We start from the raw sequence: 27192 nt of genomic DNA, 5'->3' as shown, positions 1-27192 counted from the left end.
AAGTATTTATAATTAAAATGTGTCCCATCTTATTTTTTTGACCATAAATACGAATTGACCTGCATGTTTAATGTAGTGACAAACATTCTAAAATAGATAAAGAACAAGGGGGATGTATTCAGAGAATGTTAAAGGGACATATTGCTTGCTGAGAACATCAGTGATATAACTCTGAAATTGTTGATTTCTTTTGACTGCCATCAGCTTGTTTGATGTTAGCTGCCCAGGTCAAGCAGAAGTGGGTGGGACCCTTGTGTCTATATGGTGCATTATACTGTGCTTCACTGGGACTGGTGACAAGACTACCTCTGTCAACTGTGCAACTCTCTGAGCAATTGGTGATACACACTGACATCTCTAACCTGCTGAGGAGTTATTGTTGCCATGGTTTTAGTACTAAAATTCATGAGTGAGTCAACCAATTAATTGTTCAGATGTTGACTAGTAATTCAAAATGTCGTAGCACAGCCACTCCAATTATAGGATATCAGCAATAATGAATTGCCAGTCTTTGCAGGCTAAGGTCTGAGGTTAATAGCTGCTTGTATGTTTTAATAACTAATCCATTGACCATGAAAAGCTGCAGTTTTTTAGGTCACTTATCTGATGTCTCTGAGATAGAGAGAACAATGAAGACAAGAATTTGTTTTAGGTACAGTCATACAAAAATAACTGATCAGTGTATCTTTGCCCATCACCCAAATGCTCAAGTGATAGGCCCTATCAGCTCTCTGAAGAATAAGAACATAATATGGTGCACTTTGTAGCTTTTATCTTGAATTTGTTACAATGCATTTTATTAAGAAATTTTTATATATTTTTATATACACTTATTAGCATACAAGGCAATAATACTACATATTTATCTTATATATTATTCAGTTAAATATACTGTATACATTTCTTTTTTAGTTACAGCTACTGCTGCAGGATTAGCTCAAGGACCTCCTTCTGCAGTTACTCCTGCACTAGGAACATCAATTCTTGCTGCTCAACCTGCACATACTCCTGCTTCTGCAGCTCCAACATTAGCTGCTGCTGCAGTACCAACTCCAGGATTAGCAGCTGCTGCTGCAGTAGTTGCAGCCCAAACACAACAAGCACCTCAGCAACCTCCACCAGCAAGTACTTATGGAACAAGCTTAGCTGCTATAAGTTTGACTCAGGTATATAAAATTTTTCATTTAAAAAAGGAATTCATGAAAGTTACATAAAACTAAAATGCTATTTTGTTCTGAAGAGCGCTTTACAACAAGGAGCTGTTTTATCTCAGGTATATTTAATCTTTATTATAGTCTTTTTTTTTTCCTTCATATGTACAATTACAACATGATTATATTTAAAAAACAATCACAGCACAGTTGTAAGTTGACACATGATATCCTTTATTCTATATCTCTTATAAAGAGATACAGTGTTGTTATTGTACACCTGAAGAAATAAACTATCAGAGCTTTACCATATGTTTATAATAGTCTATTTTGTTTTTAGAATATGTATCTAGATATTTATGATAAACATTTATTTTTAGCCTGGAATTGCTTTGCCAGCTTCTCTTGCATCTGCTACACCTGTAAGTATTAAATTCTTTTTGTACTATAATTACAAATTTAACAGTACTGATTTAGTAGTAATTCTTTTAACTGTTACTTTTCATATTATTGTTTTATGCTCAGCAGGTATCAGTATGTCATGAATAAATATATAGGTGATAAAGATATATTAAAAAGAACTATAATTTATAAAATTAACTAAAAAGTTGAAACTTCTTAATTTTTAATTAAATTATTTTTACATATATATATATAGAGTGGGGTAGTCGTTGATTTGGCTAGGTTACCTCAACCAGGAATAGCTCTACCAACAACTTTAGCCACAACGCAAGTTGCTACTGTAAGTTATCCTGCACCCAGACTTCTTGGTCAGACAGCTCAGTTTCAAGCTGCCCAAGTGCAAGCTCAAGCACAAGCTCAAGCTCAAGCACAAGCTCAAGTCCAGGCTCAAGCTCAAGTTCAAGTTCAAGCTCATGTTCAGCAACAAGCAGCAGTACAACAGCAACAGCAGCAGCAGCAACAACAGCAGCAACAACAACCTCAACAACAGATAACTCCAAAACAGAGGGTGTTTACTGGCACTGTCACCAAATTACATGATAACTTTGGATTTGTTGATGAAGATGTTTTTTTCCAGCTAGGGTAAATTATAAAATATTTTAAAATTTATACAGAAAATAAAAATTTTTAATTTTGTTGTTATAATTTTACATTTATCTCAAAATTAATCAATAAAATTACTGTTACTAAGACACTCAAAACCTTTTTTTTTTAAGTAGCAAAAAAAAATTGGTTAATGTTACCTATGGTAGCGAACTCGGCAACGGGGAAATTTTTCTACCCTACAATCTAGACGGCGACAGGGATTTTTTCCTTACCACTACATTACACGCAGCGACGGGGAATTTTTCTTTCTACCTTTTACATTTAGACGGCGAAGGGGAGATTATTTCTACCCTACGATCTACGCTTACAATTCTAAAAAAAAAACAAATTAAAAAAAATAGTTTAACTTACTTTGTTTCTGAGCTTTTCCCATTTTTCCACGTTTCCCGTCGACGGAACTGGACTCTCCGGTACGTGACGATTCTCTTTTTTCCCCTTTCATTTTAACACTTTTCTCTCTTTTTTTTTCACCTTTGTCTTGTGTTTTCTTTTGCTTTTTTGTCTTTCTTGCTGACATTAGGTGCGGGAGCAGCCGGAATAGTCTCTGGTTCTTTCCAACTAGGTATTTTTCCGTGATCAGGATGTATTCGATCAGTGTATGCCTGCCTTTTTAGAAACACCCGAGGATACTGCCGAAATACTCGTCGTGCACTCTAAACCAAGACAGTGCCGTATGAATGTCAAAAGATTCGCCCATGACATATTGCCACATTTCTTTTGAACGTACTTTCGAGAGCCGAACTATTCCGCCAGCATTTTCGGCAACGCATCACGCATGATTTCCGGTCACTGCGATAACTCGATTTGCATGTTTGACCACATTTCTGGCAAAGTTCCTCGATGTGTTGGAGGCCCAGTTTTACGGCAAATTTCGGTCCGCCATCAATTCTTTCGTCTAATCCTAATTCGGAAGACTCTGCTTCTATTAACTGATAAAAACGTCGCCCAGTACAATCTTTCCAAAATTCGTCCGACTCCAAATCACAACTCGACATGACAAACTTGTGAAATATCTATTCCAAAAATTGCAGAATACGCTTAGCAAATTTGTCAATAAATTTATTCCAAGCGCTTAAATTCACAATGTAAATTAAAATTATTATTAATTACCTTGTAATAGAAAAATTCCAAAAGTAACAAAAACTCAAGTAAATCTTTTTGCACGACAACACGCCTACTCCACTCTCGGGGGAAAAATTTGCATATTCCGATCAATCGCGATTCTACGGATCGAAGCACCCTCTACAGATTTCATTAATTGATAACGAAATCCCGACAAATTCCCCGTCACCATCTTGAATATAGGGGGGGAAAATTTCCCCGTCGCCCTCTAAAATTTTCCTATTGCCAAGTTCGCTACCATAGGTAACATTAACCAAAAAATTTAATAGCTAATGTTTTCTTAAACACATATACATACATAAACTGTACATAAAACATTTGTTTTCTGTATTGTTATGCCTTGATTTTGGTCTGTCATAGCACTAGTTATTGGTAAATATGTTGTAAAGAATACTGTTCCACCATCACCATAATCAACAAATCTGGTACAAACCACCCAAAATAGTACCTGTGGTGATCATCACACTAGATGCTATACCAAAAAATCTCCACCAGCATTTAAAAATACTCAACAACAGCAAAATTACCCCCTGCCAAATGCAAAAAACTGCACTTCTTGGATCTGCCAATATCTTATGCCAGTACATTACACAATCCTAAGTTCCTGGGATGGGCTTGATTCAAATATAATCTATTGCCAACAGGAGATCTTGTTGCTGTGTTTTTAAATTGAGATAAATTATTTACATAATAATAATAATATAAGTGAACTAATAATAAAAATTAAATCAGTTTCCTGTGAAGATTTCAATATTTTGTTTATATGATTTTTTGGTGTCTGAATATGGCTATTTCTCAGCTTGTTTCCATAAACGTAAGCATTATTGTAATTAACTGTGGTATTTTACTATCAAATGTTAATTTGATGTGCAATATACCTAAGTAGTGTCTGTGTATTGTGTTATGGCATGGTAAAATTATTACAATAGACATACATATGCAATATTATATAGGATTATGTGCAGCCTTAGGAACAATACATCATTTTATACATTATTTCTCATGTTTGAATTATGACTAATTCAATATTCTGTAAGTCTTAAGACAGAGGTCTTGGAAGAGTCTGTACTACTATAGAACTTGCAGATAGATGGATAGGTATTCATTTGGAGCTGTTTTAAAAAATTGAAAACTATAATAATAAATTAAAATTTGTTAATTATTAAGGTTAGTAGATTTTAAGAAGAGAAACACAGAAAATCTAATTGAAATTTTGTAAAAGATTAATGTATTAAATTTTTGGCATATATTTTAGTAGTCTAAAATGCTTTAGACTTTTATTTATTTTAAATATTTGACTTTCTATTAAAACTAAATTTAATATATACCATTAATTAATATTCAATGATCAGCATATAATTGATTATTCAAATTTATATTTAAATGAAATTTTATGTTTTTAAAATTCAGTTTCACATATCTATTTTAGAATGTGATTTTATTTATTTTAATTGGGAATAAATATTTGAATGAAAATTGTTTTCATTTTTCTATATAATATTTTTTAAAATATTGATATATAATATTTTAGTGTTGTTAAAGGAAGTGCTCCAAAAGTAGGCGAAAGAGTATTAGTCGAAGCAGCTTATAATCCTAATATGCCATTCAAGTGGAATGCCACTCGTATTCAAGTTCTTCCTAATCAAGTATATTTGTTGCATATTTATTTTATGATTAAACATGATTATTAAATATAATTACTAAATAATGTTGAATTGTTTTTCAGTTAAATGTTTTACCATCTGCATGTAATCGATCTATGCTTGCAGCAGCAAATACTCTTGCTGCAAGTCCTAATGTATCTGCTGCAGGTACAGCTATGACATTAGCTTTAACTCAAGGTATTCAAAATAATATTGCTGCTATGGTTTGTCAGCCAGCTTCTGTTCAAAATACTTTTAGAAATGTTTCACAACTTGGTGAGAACAATTTCTGATTTGATAATTTATTAATTAATTTTTTGATACTAAGAACAGAACAGACACAGAACCAGCTTCCAGTGCTTATAATACAAAAATGATCCGTCAGGTATCCATTCCGTCACACCTGAAGAACTCAGAAGGAGTTGGAAAACATTTGTACAGTGTTCATTTTTTGTATTGTACACACTTGAAGTTAGTTCTATGTCTTTTGTTACATATATCCCAGTGTGGAGTGGTGTATATATTTTGATACTAAGAAATGTTATTTCATTTATTAATTTACACAGGTCAGTCAATAGGTCCCTCAAGAATATCAAATTCGCTACCATCCCGACGTCATTCTCCACCTTTAATTAGAAGAGATAGAGAGCGAGAACGTGAGAACAGGCGTGATGAACGTAGAGATCGTTTTAGAGATAGAGAATATGACCGAGATCGTTATTCACCAATTCCTTCTAGAAAAAGATCTCATTCGCCAAAACGGACAAGTCATAGTCCAGCACGTAGAAGGCCTAGAATCATTATACCAAAGTATTCTGTTCAGCTTCCTAAAATATCCCTTGACATGTATGTATAAAGTTTATATATTTTGGATATTATTTTATTTTTATGTTTGAATATTTCCTGATTTCTTATTAGTGAAATGTTTTCAATATTTGTTGATTTTATTTTTTTTATAAATTTAATTATGGATATTGAAAGATGATGATGAAAATTATTTAATGAATGCTTGATAATTTTACTACTACTTTATTAATAAAGTCTGTAATTTGTTATATTTTTAGGTTTTGGCTAGGTTAGCATTATATTATAGTTCATAGTTAGGTTTTCTTTATAACTACTGTGCTGATCACTTCTCTACCTAATTTAATCACCCATTTCTGTGATTACTATGTGAGTTATCACATAGTAATCCATCTATCTATCTATGAAATTCTAAGAGAATCTATCTATGAAATTGAATGAAAATTTACAAAAAATTTTCAGTGGATGAAGTTTAAGTGTTTTTCATTCTTAGTCTCTTTTCATATGCAATCAGAAAGTAACCGCAAAACTTTCTAAGTTTTGCGGTTACTTTCTGATTGCATATGACTGATAGCTTGGACAATAAGTTCATACTTATTGTCCAAGCTATAATTTTTATAATTGATTGTGTCACCACTAGAAGGAAGATTGTAATGTTTTGCATGTTGAAATGGATGAGAAACCTCTAAATAAAGGTAGACTCTGCCATGAAACTCTTATTTCCTGATGGTGTATGAAAAGGGACTAAGAGTAAAGGACATTTTTAAAGTTTGTCCATTGAGAATTTTTTATAAATTTTTCAAGTTCATATTCTTTATTTTTTTGTTCAGCAGTCACACATCTCAGTTGCTTTCACCTGTCATTAGTGTTCAGATGTGTTACGTTTGGTTGGTAATAATTTGAGTTTTTAAAACATTTAGATGGAATTTGGAGAAAGAACAATTTCACATAATGTTCCATAGAAAAGTGATTGAAAACATTTATAATGTAGAACTTTATAATCAAAAAATACACTTACGTAAAACCAGATAACCGGAGTGGTTAGTATTCGGGTCGCAAACGTTTTCGTAGCCTTTTCTAGGCTCTTCTTCAGGCTTAGTAGTAATAAATTCGAATATATTCGTTTTTGAAAGAACCGAGTTTCGAATTCCGTCACGTGAAAACGTTCCAACATATTTTTTAAAACCACTCCGGTTATCTGGTTTTACGTAAGTGTATTTTTTGATTGAATCACTGGTGTGTAAGGAAGATTGAGTAGAACTTTATAACATAGAAGTTTGATTTATTTGGTTTGTTATCTTGTAAAATCTTAGAACCAACTATCAAGTTAAATTATTTACTTGTACAAAAATTAGTGGTTTCAATTTAAAAATAAATTTATTTAAATTTTAGCATTTCATTCTGGTTTTTTTGAGTAATTTACTCTTTTAATTATTGTTATCATCATTAGTCATAGAGATTCAGTGAAACTGCTAGTTATACACTGAGTAACTTTCCATAAATATGATATATTTTTAGTCATACTTTGAAAGTTTGTTAATATATATACATATTTATTTTTATAGGAAAGAAGGTAATGTAACTGAATTCCGAAAACGATATACTAATATGTATATTCCATCAGATTTTTGTAATGCACATATTCTATGGCAAGAAGCTTTTCCTCCTCATCAACCATTTAGTCTAGATCATCCATGTACATTTCATGTTATGCATAAAGACCTAAATCCTCTTAAAGAAAATGATGCAGTATTAGAACCTAATGATGCAGATTACCTCTTCAGTGCAAAAGTAATTTTATTTTAAGATAAAATTAGCAAATTAATTTTATTTATTTATTTAAAAAAGTAAAAATTAATTCATGCATTATATTATTATCATTAGGTTATGTTGATTTCTGTTCCTCCAATTAAAGAAATGTATAAAAAGTGTTGTGCTTTAGCTGAAGATTCTGAAGATGCTAAAGAAACTCATGTTCATCCAACACGATTAATAAATTTTCTTGTCGGTTTAAAGGGTAAAAAGGAAACAGTAGCAATTGGTGGGCCTTGGTCTCCATCTTTAGATGGTCCAAATCCAGAAGAGGATCCCTGCGTTTTAATTCGTACTGCCATTCGTACTTGTAAAGCTCTGACAGGAGTAGATTTGAGTGGATGTAGTCAGTGGTAAGTTATATATCTTTTGAATATTATGATTGATTTAGGTTATTAATAAAATCTTTTTAAATTAATTTGGAGGTCTGAAAAGTGATATAAAGCATTTATGATCCACAGTTTGACTGAAAATGATGACAAAAAAAATCAACAAATTTTGAAGACATGTTTGAAATTTTTAAAGCTGTCAATAAATATATGTGTATTATGTGCAACTAAAATCAATTTTTCTCTCATAGATAATTCAGCAAATATCAAGCCATGGTATTGTTTAAAATTTGATATCCATGGAAATACTAAAGCCAAAATTATTATTTTTTTATTTTTAATTATCACATTGGCATTTTTTACCAATTAAAACTAATTTTTCATTATATTTTATAAGAAACATATTGAAAATATGATAGAAAAATAAATATATTCATTATTGGATAGCAGAGTACAGTTCATGTATGTGTGTGTATGATTGAGTGAATGTTTGTTAGTTTGAATTGTGTTTTTCAACAGAAATAATGAATCTTAGAAAAACATTAAATACTAAATAAAATTTTATTTAAAAAAATTAAATATACAAAATCACTTTAATTTATTTAAAAGTTTTACACAAATTAAAACGAAAAACTACTTAAATTTCATATGGGTCCTCAGAATGATAAATTTTGTAAATATATGAATACTTGTCTGCATCCAATAAAATAGTTTTTTAAATATTTTTAATTGATTTTGTGAATGAGTATTTTCACATTTCCATGATAAATTTTCATTTAAATTTATATTTAAATGAATACATTATAAGAATATGCTAAGTAGTTATGTTTATATAATTTTGTAATTTTAATTTAGAGAAGTTTAGGGACAAGTTAAGATTCCTTAAGTTTTCTGAATTAATTAAAGGTACTTTATCTGTATTTTGAATATATTTATATATACATATTTACATGTAAAAAGAAAGATTGCCCTAAATGAATATTTTATTTCCCTGCTAAAGACATGTTTATTTATAAAACATTTTTGAAACAATCAAAAATATATTCTTTTAAATTTAAAATTTTAATTTTTTTCTAAAATATGTTTATAAATATTTTCTATAAATTGTTTTGATTTATTTTATTCTGGATTAATCTGAAATTTTACTTGATTTATACTTAATACTCAAATGAGAATTATTCTTAAATTATATTTCTTTTTTAAATTTTAAAGCAATGCAAGTCTCTTAACATGCATAAAATTTCTTTTTATTGTGATTATGATATTAAAATTTACAATAACTAAACATAATTACAATAATAATATCAATGAACCAATAATTGTACTTTTCCTTTCACATACCAAGATAATTTTAAAAAGAAAACAATTAAAATTAATATTAAAGATATAAATTATCATATGCAGTTTAAGAGATTATGCAGTTATTCAATTGGATTTTGATATTGTAATAATAATTTCTTCAGTTATTTTTTTTAATAAATGAAGAAATTATGTACAAGAAATTAATTAAATCATATTATTACTTTATCTGAAAATTTCATTAAATTGTTTATATATAGTTATTCATAAAATTAATTGTTTCTATCCCAGAAATTTAAATATGCCATAATTTAGCAATTATAAAGTAAAATATAAATATCTCATACATGATTGGGAATAACAATATATATTGTATCATACTTATATTAAGTATAATACATTATAAAATATAGAAACTTGTGATAACTTTTTATTTAAATTTCTCTAATTATTTTTCAAATAATTTTTATAAAAATGAAAATATTTTTAGTAATGCTAAAGCTATTTCTATAACAGTTTAAGATGTCATATTTTAACAGATTTATGAACAATTCTAAATGCATAAAAAGTAATAATATGATTTAATAGTTAGGTTTATCATTTAAATCTTCATTAAAACATAGATGATGATAATTTTAATTGCAGGCAAGCAATCAGAAACTTTAGAAATTGTACACTTATATGTCATCATATGTAAATAATAACAATAAAATGTTTATCTATTTTTTGAAGTGTAAATTGAAAATTATTGAAAGAAGTAATAAAATAGAAGAAAATATTAATAAATTAAATAGAGGATAACTATCTTATTAGTCATTTCTAACACAACTGAAGATGATAGTTTTCCTTGGAATTTCTCTGATAAAATAATTTTGATATGTTTTTAAAGATTTGCTTCAAATATACAATTTTTATAATTTATTGATATAATTGAAGATAATATAAAAATATTTTAAAAGTTTATTATGAATATTTATATAATTAAATGCAAAATGGAAATAACTGATAATGGTGATAACAATTTTTACTCACTCATATATTCAATTATATGATGATTGTGCAATAAATATATTTTCAGTTTAAAAATAATAATTATAATGGCTATATGTGTTCATCATAAATTCTAAGTTTCTGCTTGCAGATTATATTGATAAAAGTTTTTTTAACTTATAAATAAAATGTTGAGTATGATCAAGTAATTGATAAGAAAAATACAAAAAAGTACAAAATTTGTATTTCAAATAAAAATAATGTCTTTTAGCAGGTGTAATTTCTTTGTATTGAGAAACTTATTTGGAATTCATAATAAAAAAAATCACATTTTGTTTTAATTAAATTTTGGTGTAAAATTTTGTCCCAAAACTTATTTTGTTTGTTTGTTTTTATTGTTTATTTGCCTGTGCAAAGTTTCATCATTTATATAATGTCAAAAAATGCTGTTTTTCTACATTTTCTATAAAGAATATTTGGATGAAATATATTTTTTTGCTTCATCACAGGCAAATAAGCATGTAAACTTAGAATAAACTAAAATCGGAAACTTTACAGCTTTGCCAGGCAAGGGACATAAAAAAAACCAGTTGACATAGCTGTCGCTGTCTTTCTCTCTGACCCTCCTTCCAGGTATCGATTTGTGGAGATCTACTATCACCGGGGAGAATCTGCCCACAAAGGACGTGTGGTGCCTGCGCGTGTTGAAACCGTGGTGATTTTCTTGCCAGACGTATGGAGTTGCCTGCCCACCCGACTAGAGTGGGATGGCTTGACGAACAGCTACAAAAAACAGCTTCAAAAGAATCTACATGAGGAGATGGAGGATGGGAACGAGATCCAGGCACTGATCATCTTCTTATTGATACTCATATTTCGGTTCTATTTTTCCTTCCTCTCAGTCATTTAAGGACTGCTGTCGCAGTGAAAAGAAGTAGTCAAGATCAATTATCCAATATTATTCTATTTATAAATTATTATAAATTATCCTGATTATCAAAATTTTTTAAAAAATTTTTTAGAGATTGAAGAATATTGATCTTGATTAGTTCACATCATTATCTTGTTAATGTTGTTACTTTTTTTGAGTCTCCTGTAAGGTCACGCTTCTGTGATGAGTGAAAATAATCCTGAGCCAGCTGCAAGTCATCTGAAATTTTTTTACATATTAGAAAAATTTTATTAGCTAAACACAAGGAACATTTCCAGGACGAAAGATTCATCACCAAAGGAGATTATTCATTTTACTTCCAGCTTATCAAAGAAGAAAACTACATCACAGAGTCATATTCTACATTTTAATTTATTTTTTCTTCAAACTATTTTTTTTTCTTTCCCCCTCAAATTTTCATTAATTTCATTTTTTTATATTGTAACAAAAATACCATCCATCATATTGATTATATAGGGTGATTAGAAATTTTTCATTATCATCGAAATTTTGTTTTTATGTAAAATAAAAATAATTTTTTTAAGTTATGAAACTTTATTGATTCTGATTTATATATGACAATTAATATTTCATATTGTACATGAAACTGAAATTTTAAAATAGATTACACAATATTTTATGCTTTTTGAAAAAGTTGTCTAAAACAATATTAAACAGAAATATTCAGCTCAAAACATGATTAATTTTGAAATAATTCCATAATTAAATTACTTTTTGTAATTAATATTATGAAAACAAGTTTATTTGGTTAATTTAAAATTAAATTTATCATATTTAACCAATGGAAAAATTATTAATAGTTTTTCTTAAAATGATTTATCTGAAAAAAAATTGTTGATAATGAAAGATTAATATTACTCTGTAAATCAATTTAAAAAAAAAAAATAGCTTAGAAACACAATTGTTAAAATTTTTGAATAAACACTATTATATTTGTGTTTATTTCATATTTGAATTGTTACTTTTAGGAAGAAGAGACTAATCATGAAGAAGAGGATGAAGAAGGAAAGAAAGAACCTACACATCATTCTGAACTGGATCCAAAAACAATGAAGGTTATTAACTATGCTAAAAAGTTATTGCTTGTAATAATTGATTTATTCTGATTCTTAACCATATTTTTTTTTAGCATATATACAATATTTACATTGTTATTTATAAAAGATTTAATTGAATCGACTACATAAAACTTAAAAGAAGAATTTTGTTTTCAGTAATATTCTATAAAAACTGAATTCATTTATTTTTGTGATAACCTAATCAGTTCTTTAAATTTTAGTGTTTATCTTGCCAATGAATAAGATATTAAAAACAAAAGTAATTTATTAAAATTATTGGTTTCTTTGTTATTTGAACCTTTTTAATGCAATTTTCATGTATATTTTGTTTTATCATCATAAAACCCTAACTGAAGAAGGACTCCAGAGTTTAACATGTATTTTGGGTGTGCTAGTACATATTAATTAAAATTAAATCACTGTAGATTTTATATACTAATTGTAAAATTTAGATATAAAATAAACTACTATAATTTATAATATCATATTCACTGTGTGATAAGTTCTAAAATTTAAAGAACTGGTTATGTTATCACAATTTAATTTAGTACTGAGGGCAAAAAGCAATGAATAATTGTAATAATAATACTTTGCAAGTAATAATATATTGTAAATATGTTTTCTAAATTTATTTGATTTCAATTCTACTTTCAAAAGTTCTAAATGTAATTTGATTTGGTGTATAAATGAGATAGATTAATTCTAAATAAATATCTCTATTTGGGTGAGTTTTTTAATTTTATAAAGTTAATTTTATAAACTTTAAAAAATACAAATATTTATAAAGGTATTTTATAAGAGTTAAAATTAATTCACATGTTTACAAGAAACATTAAAAATATATTAATGAACTCAACTTTTCTTTTTAACGCTATGCAGCCACCATCTGAAAGTTACCAAAAGTGAATATAGAATTAAGCTTTCACTTAGACATCTCCTACTGTTCAGTTTGTAATTACTAAGTACAGCCTTTTATAATCTTTTAGTCTTCATATGCAAATAATTATAGAACATACCCTAGTAATTGGAGTCTTTATAAAATGTGTATTCACTAAATAAAAGGTTTATTGCCACTTAATGGATATCAACATCAATGGTTGTCTAAATAAAAGCCTAATTCTACATAGTGTTTTAGAGATGTTCTGGAATGTTACTGAATAACATTAAAAGAACATTGATGCCATTAATTTTTTTAATGTTTTTTATAAATATATAGATTGACTTTAGTTTTTACTTTTAAAAAATATTTTTTTAAGTATTTGTTTTTTTAATTGAAAGTATTTTTTGTATTTAAGATGAAATAATCATGACAAATTTGTATCTGCAGTTAGGTATACTAGTTATAGAATTATCCATAATTCTTTCCTAACTTTTTTCACAAGAAAAGCCAATTTTATTTTCATTATTGATTTAATAAAAATGTAAAAATATATATTAACATAAATTTATTAGAAGTTTGATAAAGAAAAATTCTAAAATATTGATTAACTACATAGCAATACAATAGTTTTTGATTTAATTTTGATGATACAAAGTTTTAATTGTATAACAGTTAAGAAATTTTTATACTATCAAAAATTTTCATTCAAAATCAATATAAACTTGCATTACGTTTCTTTGAGGAAAGTTATGGAATATTTGTCTAATCTAGTGATTCTCAACCAATGTGCCACAGCACTTTAGTGTGCTGCGAGATTTTTGAAGTTTGTTGCCACTGCGAATATCTATACATAAGCGATGTCAGACGAGTAGTTTAATCAGTTCTACCTTCCTACAGCACGTTTGGAAATTGTAACTGGTGGTACCGGTAACTGCTGGTAGTTACCAAGACATTTAGAAAATGTGTCCTAAATAACCAATTACGTTTAAAAATCACTGTTATGACATAACCAGTTGTCCTGCAGTACTTACTGAAGTAACCGTACAGACTTTAATAATTTAAAAATTTTGTGTGCCACGAAATTTTTAAATTATTAAAAGTGTACTGTGACAAAAAAAAGGTTGAGAATCAGTAGTCTAATCATATATTCTGTAATCAGTGTAACAATTATATAAACACAATTTTAATTAATCTATGAGCAAGACATGTTTCTGTGAATGAAGTTTACAAAAGCACAATTAAATTATCAGAAAAGAATATCTTGAATGACTGACTAAAATGAAATTATAAAGTGCTATTTTTCAGATTATCCAAATACTATTACCTTTTGTCATGTTCCTTTAAAGAATTTGATAATCAAAAATCTAGAAATGTCTTTAATTTTAAATTAATTTGCAATTGAAATCCAGATTTTTGGTAATCATTATTTTTATAATTTTTTGAGATTTTTTAAATTTTATTTGTGACTGATATTACACTCAAACCTCTTTTTGTGCGGTCTATTTTTGTGCGATTTTTTATTTGTGTGATTTGTTTTGTGTGATTTTTTGTGTGCGGTATATGAATTTCAATCAAATTGGTATACTGCACAAAAATAATTGCACAAAACACATTGTACGTATAAAAAAATCACACAAAAAAAGACCGCACAAAAACAGGTTTGAGTGTATTTATCTTTTGCATAAAATTACATAAGATGTTTTGATATTTTATTTCTACAAATTTATACTACAATTAAAATACTAAAAAAAATTTTTTTTATTAATATTTTTATTAAATATTTTTGTTTAATTTGTTAGATTTCTTACATAATTTCTAATACTTTGGTTTGTATTGAGATATGTCTTCAGATCAAAATAAACAGAACTGTTTTATCTTGAAAATGGATTGTAAGTTGGCATGACATTAAAATCTTTACAGATAAATAAATTGCTTATTTAAGGAAGCAAAAGATATATAATGAGAAGTGATTTTTTTTCTGTTATTTTGATCATTATTAGCTTAAATATAGTGTTGAATAGAACAAAATTTAAAACAAAGAACATTAACTGTAGTAATGTTGATCTAATAGTTAATACTGGAATAAAGAATTGTGTGTCATTTAATTCAGGTAGACATTGTCTATTGTTTATGTTAATAATTATTCATTAAGATTTTGATATACATGAAAATGCACTAGTGGCTAGAGCACACTTGAAAAATAATATGACAAATGCTCAGTACACATTTGACTAATAAAATTGTATTATTGATGAATGAAAAATATTTGTTAATTGAAAATGTTAATAAAAGTATATTTTAACTAAAACTTTTAATAATTAGTTAAACTTAAAACTTTGCCTAGTTATTTTTAGGTTTAAAATTTTTATTTAGAAATGAATATTTTTCAACATAAAATACATTTGAGTTTTAAAAAAAGCAATGATTTAACTGTGATATATTATTATTTAGATTTTACAGGATTTTCTTTGAGGAAATGGCAATATTTTTAAAGCATGTTTTATAGGCCTAAGGGATTCAAAAATATCTTACAAACATAGCTCTTCAAATGCATTGTTTCAGTGCCAGGAATTAAAATTTGGACTAGCTTCCCCTTCAAATGCTGCTCTGCAGTACTACTATGCACAGCAGAAAAGCTTTAATCTTGCTGCCCTTCAGTGTATTATGCTGTTATAAGGGTCCAAGAAGTGCAAGCAAACCTTATGTTTTTGCAAAAGTATAAGGTTCTGAAGGTAAGAAGCTAAAGGGCAGAGATTAAGGCTTTTCTGTAGCACTTAGTGGTACTGCAGATCTTCATCTTAAAAGATAGCTAGTCTGAATTTTAACTCCTCCTGGCACTGAAACAATGCATTTAAAGGCTATGTTTATATATAAAGATATTTTTAAATTCTCTGGGCCTCTGGAACACCCTGAGTATTGTTTTGATTTAGCTTTACTATAAACAGCAGTTCAATATTTTTATATTTAGTAATTGTAATGATAGGTAATGACTAAGCTGTTTAAAAAGTGTTCTAAATTCATATTGTACTATGTGGTTTTTCAATTAATTATTTATTTGCATCATTATGCTTTCTGTAAAATTAAATGTGATTCTTGATTAATTTCTCATCACACTTGTAATAATTCTAAATCTTATTTTGACTAATTACTAGAATTTTTTTTCTAATAATCTATTTTAAATTTAAATTTTTGTATAAATGAAGTAATCTTTACATAATGTGTGTAATTTTTATTTGAAATCATTGTTACACATTCTTATTGTTTTTACCAATAAAATCAGTTCTACAAAATAGTGTATAGATCTCAATTAGTGCTTATATAAGAGTAATAAATTTTTATTTTTAAGCATTTTTGATGAATTTGGTTTGCTTTCAAGGCTACATTTATAAAAATTTGTTTCAAATAATTTTAGTACAAGTCTGGAATTTTAACCATGCCTGTTTTTTTGGTTCAATTGTTGAAAGTGTTCGTTAATTTTGTTTGTTGCTGGATATATTACAGCTATAAAAGTTTATATGAAGAGTATATAAAATCTGTATGCAGTCATAACATCAGTAGCATGCAATATTTATTTGCTACATTTACATATTTCATACTACATTTTTATTAATAAATTTCTATCAGGTTATAATGTAAATTCTGTCCAATGCTCTGAAAACTCTGGTGGAAAATAAACTCTTCACAGTTGTACAAGAACTGGATGTTGTCATATGATAGTTCAATGACATTTGAAACAACTGGGAAAAATGCTGAAGTTGGGAAAATAGATGCTGCATGATCTATCACCAGCACAACTTAAACATTGTATCAATGTGTGCATTTCATTGTACTCTCATTACCTCTGAACTCCATTTATGGATTAAATTGTATTGGAGATGAAAAATGGATACAATATAAGAATATTAAATGCTGTCATCAGTGGCTCAGTAGAAGTACCTCAAAATGTATCACTTTGCATATCCCACCAAACAGTGAGCAATATTATTCAATGAAGACATTGTTCACTGTTTGATATATTCAAGGTGTGATAAATTTTGAGCTGCTGGGAAGGAATGAGACATAGGTGAAGTTTATTGTCAACAAGTGAGCTGTTTGATAAAATCCCACAAGAAAAATGTCTAGCACTGGTCAATAGGTGACATGTTCTGTTCCATCAAGATAATGCTTATCTACACACACCTCTTATAACCTCTAAAAATTGGAGAAACTTGGCTAGGTAAAAGTGATACATCTCCCATATTTCACAGATGTTGCTCCTCAGATTACCACTTATTTCAGAGCTTGAAAAATTATCTTGATGGAAACAACTTCAATTCTCAGGAAGAGAATTCTAAATAATTTTTTCCAATAGGTTTTCAAAAAGCTGCCTGAAAGGTGGCATAAGATAATATCTAATAGGGGGCAATATATTTATGATTTAATAAAATTTTAAATTTTTTCACATGGAATTTATGCTACAACCTGATAATTTAATTATTGTTTAAATAAGAAGCAGTTTAAAAATGTATTCAATTATGAAAAGTGTTTACTCTTATTATAATCTATTTTATTTTATTTTATTTTTAAGGCCAAGAAGATTAATATATTATACATTTAATGAGCATAAGTAAATCCAAATAATATCCAAATAAGGTGTGAAATCTAAAATAGCAAATGTTCAATTATTTAATAGGTGAATGATCTACGGAGTGAATTAGATGCAAGAAACATGAGTACAAAAGGACTTAAATCCCAGTTAATTGCACGATTATCTAAAGCATTAAAAATAGAATTGGAACGGGAAGAGAAACAAGAATCCGATCATCCACTAGAGATTGATGAGCAAGGAGAAGATGCAGATAAAAAAGAAACTGATGATACTGAAGACGAGAGAAAGAAGGAGGTTAATTGGTTTTATTAAATTTATTCATTGGAAATTATTTGCAAAATAACAATAATTTTTTATTTAATAGGAAGATGCTAGGAAACAAACTGATAAAAAGGACCAGGTTTCTTTAGATGAATATTATCAATTACCCGAAACACCTTCCATCATAATACATCCCTCTAAAACTGCAAAAAATGGAAAATTTGATTGCACAGTCATGTCTCTTTCAGTTCTTTTGGATTATAGGCAAGCAGATAATAAAGAACATTCATTTGAGGTAAAAGTATTATATAAGTTTTTATTTCTGAGCATTGCATTAAGCTTTTTCACAATGTCACTATTTATGAATATGAATTTTTAATTATGAATTTATGTATTCTTTGAGCTTATGTATTTCTCAGAAATTTTTGCATGCAACTCCATTTCTGATGAATTTTCCCATTCAACAAAATTGCTTCACCAGTACAACACATTGAAAATATTTGCTTTTCATGTTTGTGTAGTGTAAACCAATTTTTGCAAAACAAATAAAAGTTGTTTTTCTAGTTTACTGTCAGTTTGAACTATCCTTTAGGATGGCTCTTCATTCTTTCACATGGTGTTTCAACAGGAGATAACCTGTACCAAGTATAAGATAAATCCATTGAAAAAATAAACAAACAAAACTTTACAAATATTTTGTAAAGACTAAGGGGGACTTCATCCACTTGTTCAAAAATTTCATTGTGATAAATTTCTGATGCTGCCCTTTCATGGTGGAAAAACATTTAAGATTATTTTAAGCTAAGGGATGTTCTATATGTATAGAGTAGATACAACTTAATTTTAGACTGGGTTTACTTTTCCTTCTATTTGTTGTTGAAATGTTTTAAATAGGTAGTAAACTGAAACTTTTCTGTTAAAAATTACACATACAGATTAAGTTGTAGAATATTAATTTGTGTGGTGCTACTTTTCTGATGATTATATTCACTCTAAAAGCAATTCAAAAGTAGATTCACTTGTATGTTTTTCTCACTTAAACAATATTTTTATCGGTTTCCTTGAAGAATTTATAAAAGGGGTTCAACTGTAATCTGAAATGGACATTTCCTTTCTCTCTTTTAATTTTTTTAATAAGATGATGCCTTCAATATTTTTTTATTTGGTCAAATGAATTCCAAACCACCCAGATTTGTTGTTATCATTTATAATTTTATCTATCTCTGTGAATGAAAAGATTAAATTTATTGGCCTTTATATTATTTGGTTTAATAAGAATAAAGCCTAATTTTAACTTGTTGAGAATTTTAACAGAAAATTACAAGGGTCATTCTAAAAGTCTGTTGACATAATCAACATATGAAACTAACATAACATTTTTATTATTATTTATTACTGTTATTTATTCTAATGTCAAATATAACAGTAAAGTGCTATTCTGTTAATTAGTCATTTAGCATTTTTTTATACACTTAACTAATTTTATTTTTATATTTTTTGTTATAAATAGGTATCATTATTTGCTGAGTTGTTTAATGAAATGCTGATGAGAGATTTTGGATTTACTATTTATTATAAACTTGCAGAAATTCCTGAACCAAAAAATGAAAAAGTATTTTTATTTTTCAAATCGAAATTGATGATGATGATGATTTTATACATTAGTGTATAAAAATAATTTTATTTATCATTTTAGGAAGAGACTCATAAGAAAAAAGATGAAAAAGATTATGGTAGTGATCATGAAGAAGAAAGTGATGAAGATGAAGATAAAGGTATATTTAATATTAATATTACATAATATAGTTTATTCATTAATTTGGCCATATTGTTATTCTGATAAGCTTAAAAAAATTCTCTCTCTATGGTAGTCTAACAAACAAGTATAATGTACAAAATAAAAAGACATTATCTTTAACTAATTTATTTTTCAGTAAATGTTTTATTTTTATTATAACCTTGAAAAAATTTATCAAGTGTGTTCTGACATCTTTTCTTTATTGACTGCAATTGAACAAAATCAGTGCATATGTCTAAAGTAGATAAAGCACTGTTTTCATTCTCTTCTTGCATGAAATAGTGTGTCAATTCAGCAACATGTTCTTTAGCATCCTGCTCAGTTGCTTTCTTAATTAAGGGCATCATCATACATTTGGTCTTCTGAAGTCTCCAATCATTTTGTTGCATTTTGGGATTACTGAACAGAAGAATATCATTTTCTACTTTAAAACCATTCTACAATGCGACTTGTAATAATTGACATAACTTTGATACAACTAAAAGTATACCATCTATAATTTGCCATTCAGTTACAATTGTTGCTGTCCTAAATAAGAGAGACAAATTTACCTTAAATACATTGATTTGTTTGTGTTCTCTGTTTTGGCCCAAATAGATGGCTGTTCCTTTTATGATATTCTAGGTATAATTTTTTGTGCATAGAATAATTAAAAACTTATTTTGACAATTGTTTTAGAAATTTTATATCAAACATAATAAGAAATAATTTATAATTAAGGCTGATTGTAACCTTTTTGCTTGAGCATACAATCTTCAGCTTAAAAATGTACTGGTTTTTCTATAGAAAACTGTTATTTCCAAAAATTCTTGAAAAGGAAAAGCATTACATTTTTAATGCCATCTGTTGAAGATTATATGCATAACTAAAGAGGTTACAGTCAGCCATAAATTACCCAAAGAAAAAATTTATATGATTTTCAATTATTATTGCTTATTATTCCTATAAAGTTAGGACATTTTGCTTTTTATGAACGCTATATGAGTAGATGAGTTTTCTTGTGAAATTGTATATACAAATCATCTGCAATGATTTGTTTCATTTATGATTTCAGCCAAATTTTAAAGTGTAGAAAACAAAATATTTTTGTATATTATTTTCAAACTGCAGTATTACAGTAAAAATATTACAATATATTAAAGGTTATGTTAGTTAAAATATTGTAGAAATTAAACAACACAAAAAAAATTATGAATGTAAGTTTGATACAAAGAATATGAATCATTTCGAGAACCATTCAACTTATTGATGAGAAACTAGAAAATTTGGAGCAAGTACTAACTAGAGTTAGAATTTTTACTTTTGTTGCCTTTTGCTAAAACTTATTCCTCATTTGGATGTTTTTTCATTTCATCAAAAATTATTCAAATAGTAAAAATTAAAAATTATGATAATCATTTAATGTAATTACTAAAACTTTTAAAAAAAGTATTTAAAAAAAAAAATTCTGATAGGTATTTGCGTAGATTAATGATAGAATGAAATTTCTCCATCTTTTCTTGTTTTAGAGAGAGTGATAACTTTTCATTGCACAGATAAATAGTGATACAGTATAAAAGAAAATTATATTGAAAGTAGTGATGGGACGATACCAAAATTTCTCCTGATTCTGATTGTTTTGAATACTTTCTAAAGTTTATTTTAGTTTTGAAAAATTAACGATTTATATTATGTGCAAAGTACAGGTAGGCATTCTACAACGCAGTAGATACGTTCCTTGAAAATACCGCATTGTGGGAAATCGCGTTATAGGAGACACCAACTTAATACGAAAACTGGGATTCATTTCTAAAAAGAGAAAAACTGCCTTTTATGGTGTAACATTTTCATCATTTTTAAATTTATGTACATAAAAAGCTTAAATAAAATTCAACATCATATAAAAACTAAAAACATTATGATTTCAAGTCAAAATCAAAAAGAAACATAATGTTATGCTCAAATTCAGTCCTCATCGTCACTTATTATAGTTGTTCAAGAATGTTTGACTGACCTTATTTCAAGATCTGAGCTTGTTCCATCAAGTTTCCCTGCACTTATGTGATCCGTTGCGATTTTTCTATTATGTGAAAGATAATTCATTTCTAAATACCCCAAACCGCGTTGTAAGAAAATTTCTGCATTTTTCCAACCGCGTTGGAGCGAAAACACATTGTAAAGGTACCGCATTGTAGGAGCCCTACCTGTACATTAATTAACAAACATCAAGCTTAAGAATGGAAAATGATCAGAAAATCCAGAATCAGTCTTTTGAAATAAACATTGCATCATATTTAATACTATGTGAAGTTTGGAAAATGATGCAATGAGCTAAACAAATATCATCCTTATGAGTTAACCAATTTTTGAATTCATTCACTTGAACCACAAATACCTAGACTGACTCATCTTGAAAAATCAATTTTTAAAATTCAAAATGGCATTAAACTTTGAGTAAAAATATATGTTTGCATTAACGCATGAATTGCGTTTGAAAATTTAACGTATTATGGCATCATCTGTGAATCATAACAAAAGCTTTCATAATAATCATGAGAGTCGTTTTATCATTATAAGTATCATACTAAAAATTAAAAATAATTTTATATAATATTTTTTAATTAATATATAATTTTGTTTACATTTTAAAATGTTTTGCCAACACTTATAAATATTTTTGCTGACTGCTGACCTTAATTTGAAACTAGATAACATTGATTAAACTATCAGGCTAACCCAGATATAATTAATTTGCTTGCTTTAAAAATTTTTTAATGAAATCACTAAAAAATTAAAATAAATTTGAAATTGATTGTTTTAGTGTAACCACACAAAAGATAATTTCTATAGTTACGTAGCAGAAGAAAAAAAACAGTTGCAATTAATTGAAAAAATTGTAATCAAGGATTTAAAAAATGCAGGCAAAATTAAATAAATAAAAATGATTAAAAATAATAATTAAAACTCTGGCCTTTACACAGAAACCAAAACTATAAATAAAATCATAAAATTAATTAAAGTTAAAATCAAATTAATTAAAAATTAAAACAATGTTTTTAAAAACTGTTTAAAAGTTGTTTTGAAATTTTCAAATTGTAAATCAAATTAATTTTAAAATTTACGTTATTTGTGTGCAATAGTGATTGAACACTTTGCTTTTAATATTTATATAGATATAAATATACAGAATTGCTTGCCAGATGACAAATCTAAAGTCATCCTATCTTTCCTAAAATGGGGACAGTAAGAACTTACCAAATGCAATCTTCATCACTCTGACTACATGAAAGAAAAGCCCATCGTGTCAGCTTGTATGGGCCGTTGCTTTCTGATTCGTTGATGTGAAAGTTTCAATCAATTAATACTTAATTGATGATAATGTAAAAATTTTTAATCTGACTGAAACAAATAATTAATTTTCTTATAAAATTATGGAAGAATTGTTTTTAAGAATCTGAAATTGTGACAAGATTTGCTTGATTCCAATTTCTGGAAAATATCCGATTTTTCCAATTTCAATTAACTGTCCCATCACTAATTGAAAGGCTTAAAACTCTTGTGGTTGAAGTGTTTTTTTTTTTTTTATAATGATTACTAATTATATTGGCTCTACTTCAAGTTGTGAATCATTATTGTGATAAAATTTAATTATACACTTCTGGGAAATTATTCATAATTATCTTTCAACAGATATCTAGGAGTTGCATACTTGTAAAATTTTAACATTTTAAACATATCCAGCTTCTGGATTCAATTTGGTGGCTAGATGGATCTGTTACATCTAGTAACTTTAATTGTTGTTCTACTAATTCTAATTGAGGTCAACATACAAGAACTGATTCTTTCTTTAAGCCATTCTATCTCATTAAAGTATTTGGAGCAACACATAAGACTATTTAGTGTTGACTTATTTTTTTTTAACATATCCAAACAAGATAAAAGATGGTGAAATAACTGGAAGAAAATTTGGCATTTGATGATATGACAATTGAAATTTTGTAAAATTTCCTTAATGCAAACCTCATTAATACAAAGTGCCAATTGTATTGAATGGTTTGACTGTAATTTGTAGCTCTATTATTAATAATTTATATTTATTGAATAGTGAAATTAATTTTTAAATCTTGTACTTAAAAAGAAATCTCTCATGTGTTTAATTCCATTAGAAAAAAGAAAGAAAAAACACAAGAAAAAACAAACCTGTACAGTTGATCCAAGTCTCTTATTAGCTTGTATCTACTTTGATCAAACATATTGTGGTTATATTCTTGAAAAAGATTTGGAAGAATTACTATATATGATTGGATTAAAATTATCAAGATCACAAGTATGTACTTGTCATTATGTTCTAAAATACTAATAATTTTCTATTTTAAATATTATCTAGATTACTTTAATATATAATAATGAATTATTTCTGAAAATGTATAAAGTTTTGTTTGTTACAAGTAAAACTTTTTAGTAAAATATTTAATAAGATTTCTCACTTTCTCACTTCTGTATTGTCGATTATATTATTCAGAAAATTCTTAAAATATTTCAGAATTAAAAAGATTACAATTTCTCAATTTATTTATCTGACTGCAAGTTAATGAATAAAGACTTCTTCAAATTTTGTTATGGATTTTTCTTTGTTCTTAACTTAATTTCAATGCAAAAAGTTTAATCAAAATTTTCATTGTTGCTCAGTCACTTTTTAAATTTAAAAAGTATGAAAAATATATACTTTGAGATAAAATTTATTCTTTATAACAAAAATAAGCTAAACCCATTCAGACCTAAATTTTTTCCAGAGTGTAAAAAAATTTTTTTGTTATAATATTAATTAGTAATATTTTTATGATTTGTAGAAGCAAAAAGCATTGAAATACAGTCAAACCTGTTTTTGTGCGGTCTTTTTCTGTGCGATTTTTTTTTGTGCGTGGTATATGAAAATTTCAATCAAATTGGAACATAATTGACTCCTGTAAAATTTTTAAAAACTCTATTGGTTGTTTTCTATGACATCAGCAGGTTTTTTCATTTTTTATTCAGTAAAATTTTTTTCTCATACATTTATTTCGGTCCCCTCTTATTTTAATAGCATAAAAACCATAAATATTATGTTATATTTGAACAGATGAGGTAAGTTAGCTCCCCTCCCTCTTTAGACTGCAGGTGTGAAATTTCAGGCCTTGTTAAATGAAATAACACTTCCTGCAGCTATATTTATCAAATAAAATCATTATTTAATGATTATTTTTAACTTTTTAATGTTAGATTCGTATTTAAGTGGAAATAATTAATTAATATAAAAATTAAAATTCTTAGAGGATTTTTTTCCCCATTAGGTGTTGCAGAAAAAGGCCCAAGGAGTTAAAAAAACAATTCCTAGTTATTTCGTACGGTTTCGAGTTATTTTCTACATGAGACTTTTTTTATGCGGTCCCTATTCATCGCATAAAAAAATATTTTTTTAATTGTGTTGCGAAAACTATTTTTTATAGGCACTCGTGAAGTTTCGCGCAATTTTTTTTTATGCATTTTCTTTTATGCGGTCCCTATCCCCCGCATAAAAACAGGTTTGACTGTATATTTTTCTGTTTTCAAAGTACAGTCTGTACACAACTGTGTACACTGGGTCACAACCTATGTTGAAATCACCTTGAAATTATACAACATTTTGACACAATGTCATTAATTGTGAACTCTTTTATATACCCAATACACCTAATTCACACATACATACATAACCATGCTTTTGAGTTTATATTGTAATTTGTTAGAAATAATGAACACAGTATTTTTACTTTACATGGAATGCACAAAAACAGTTTTTTTTTTATAAACTTTTATTTTTTATAAACATTTTTCACATTTCACTCAGGAATGTCCTTTGCTCTTTGGAAATTTGCATCTACTAGGCAGAGTAATATTTTCGTAAAGAGGCATGTGTTCAATTCCATCTTATTGAATCTCTTCGTGAGTCTAGTCTCTCCTTGTCACCTCTGATTGAAAGTCTGATGTGATGTAGTAGATGTGGCAAATGGTTGACCTCTTTTTCTACTGGAAATTTCCTTACCACTCATAACCAGGGCATCAGCCAGTCTCATACAAAAATGCGAGAGATCTATTATTTTATTCTGTTGTACACCAATGGCTTTGGCACTTGTTCTGTGTTCCAACCAACTCCATACAACTGCAAAATCTACAATATGGAAAATTGCTTGCAGTGTCCACTTCTTAGATTTTATAAAAATCCTGTAATAACTCATTAATTGGTCAAAAAGATCAACACCACACAGAGTGGTTATAGTGTTTCACGACTTCTGGCTGATCAATGCTAATATACTTTTTTTCTTTCTTTTCCCAGCATTCAACTTTGTCACGTTTTCTTTTCCCAATAAAATTGGATCCAAGAACAACTATTTTGTTGTCAACCTATTTCACCAGTGTTATGTCATCTGTGCTGCAAATTTCTTCAGAAAACCCTCTTTCCTTCTTCAGAGACACCTTCTCCAAAATTAGAGAAGGATTAGTAAACTGATTGATTCTGACAGTTCCAGCAGCATATATGTTGTGTTGTTTAAATGCTTGAAATAGATTGTAAGAAGAAAAAAAATTGTAAAAAAATATCTTAAGACCCTTTTTTTTTATACTTTCAACTAACTGTAGAACTACAGTTGGTCCTTGTCTGAAAGTTTTCAACAGATTCCTGAAATTCAGCAGATGCTCCCTGGTGGAGAATAAAGTCATAGGTTTGTCCACTCTTACCACATAGCATATACATTTTTATTCCCCATGGAGATGGCTTACCATTTACATACTGCAGAGAGCTGTTCCTCCACAAGTAACTCCAGACATCTGTTGCATATAGCAGTATATAGGCCAAATGGTCAGCCAGAGTTCTCAATGTTGTCTAAAAATGCAAATTTGTTCTCAGTTGAAAGAATCTGTCATACTGTCCAAGAATAATTGCAATTTCAGTGATGTGTCCCAATACATTCAAACTCTGGGAAATTTTAGAGTTACCATAATTATATGAAGCTCAAACAATGTTATGAGTTCTGAACTGTGGTTGATTAAAATTTCTAGTCCTTCCACTTTGTAATGCATATATATTTGTCATTGCAGCCATTGTATCGAAGAGGTTATTTGGAATATACTTGCAAAAATATGTCAAAGGAACCAATAATTTCCTGTCTAAGTCATCTGGTTCTCATTCAGAATAAAAATCCCTTACAAAAATTGAGCAATGACGCCACTTGATATCTTTTCTTCCAGTTAGGGCATATTTTATTTCATCAGTTTCACTGTGAGAAACTTTTTCACTCAACATTACCATTATCATTATAACTAACTTCATTTTCTCCATTTGCTATTTCTCGGTCGTCATTGGTCTCTGCCTGTCGATCTTGTCAGCTCCTACTCTCACTGGTTGTTTATGTGAAGCACAGGAAGATTTGTCTTCAATAAATG

General features: G+C 27.8%; 2 protein-coding genes across 3 annotated transcripts in view; both read left to right on the top strand.

The window, feature by feature from the left end:
* LOC136986345 (cell division cycle and apoptosis regulator protein 1-like) overlaps positions 1-27192 on the top strand; it is a 42562-nt gene that overhangs the window by 13430 nt on the left and 1940 nt on the right. The window contains exons 3-18 of one of the 2 annotated variants that reach the window (XM_067283853.1): positions 913-1166; positions 1241-1273; positions 1532-1573; positions 1810-2195; positions 4873-4987; positions 5068-5260; positions 5551-5830; positions 7354-7579; positions 7673-7953; positions 10852-11062; positions 12139-12225; positions 17781-17990; positions 18061-18252; positions 19468-19569; positions 19654-19732; positions 23901-24061. In XM_067283853.1, the coding sequence (XP_067139954.1) occupies positions 913-1166; positions 1241-1273; positions 1532-1573; positions 1810-2195; positions 4873-4987; positions 5068-5260; positions 5551-5830; positions 7354-7579; positions 7673-7953; positions 10852-11062; positions 12139-12225; positions 17781-17990; positions 18061-18252; positions 19468-19569; positions 19654-19732; positions 23901-24061 (2852 nt within the window). The remainder of the gene's footprint in view (positions 1-912; positions 1167-1240; positions 1274-1531; positions 1574-1809; positions 2196-4872; positions 4988-5067; positions 5261-5550; positions 5831-7353; positions 7580-7672; positions 7954-10851; positions 11063-12138; positions 12226-17780; positions 17991-18060; positions 18253-19467; positions 19570-19653; positions 19733-23900; positions 24062-27192) is intronic. The other variant, XM_067283854.1, reaches the window with a different exon arrangement.
* LOC136986347 (maternal embryonic leucine zipper kinase-like) overlaps positions 16067-27192 on the top strand; it is a 261268-nt gene continuing 250142 nt past the window's right edge. The window contains exon 1 of the mRNA XM_067283857.1: positions 16067-16081. The gene's annotated coding sequence lies outside the window, so the exon portion shown is untranslated. The remainder of the gene's footprint in view (positions 16082-27192) is intronic.

Source organism: Centruroides vittatus, unplaced genomic scaffold, assembly GCF_030686945.1.
Source record: "Centruroides vittatus isolate TY-2023 unplaced genomic scaffold, ASM3068694v2 scaffold_1015, whole genome shotgun sequence".
Lineage (NCBI taxonomy): Eukaryota > Metazoa > Arthropoda > Arachnida > Scorpiones > Buthidae > Centruroides > Centruroides vittatus.
Note: the sequence above shows the minus strand (reverse complement) of the source record. Positions and strands in the feature narration are given on the sequence as shown.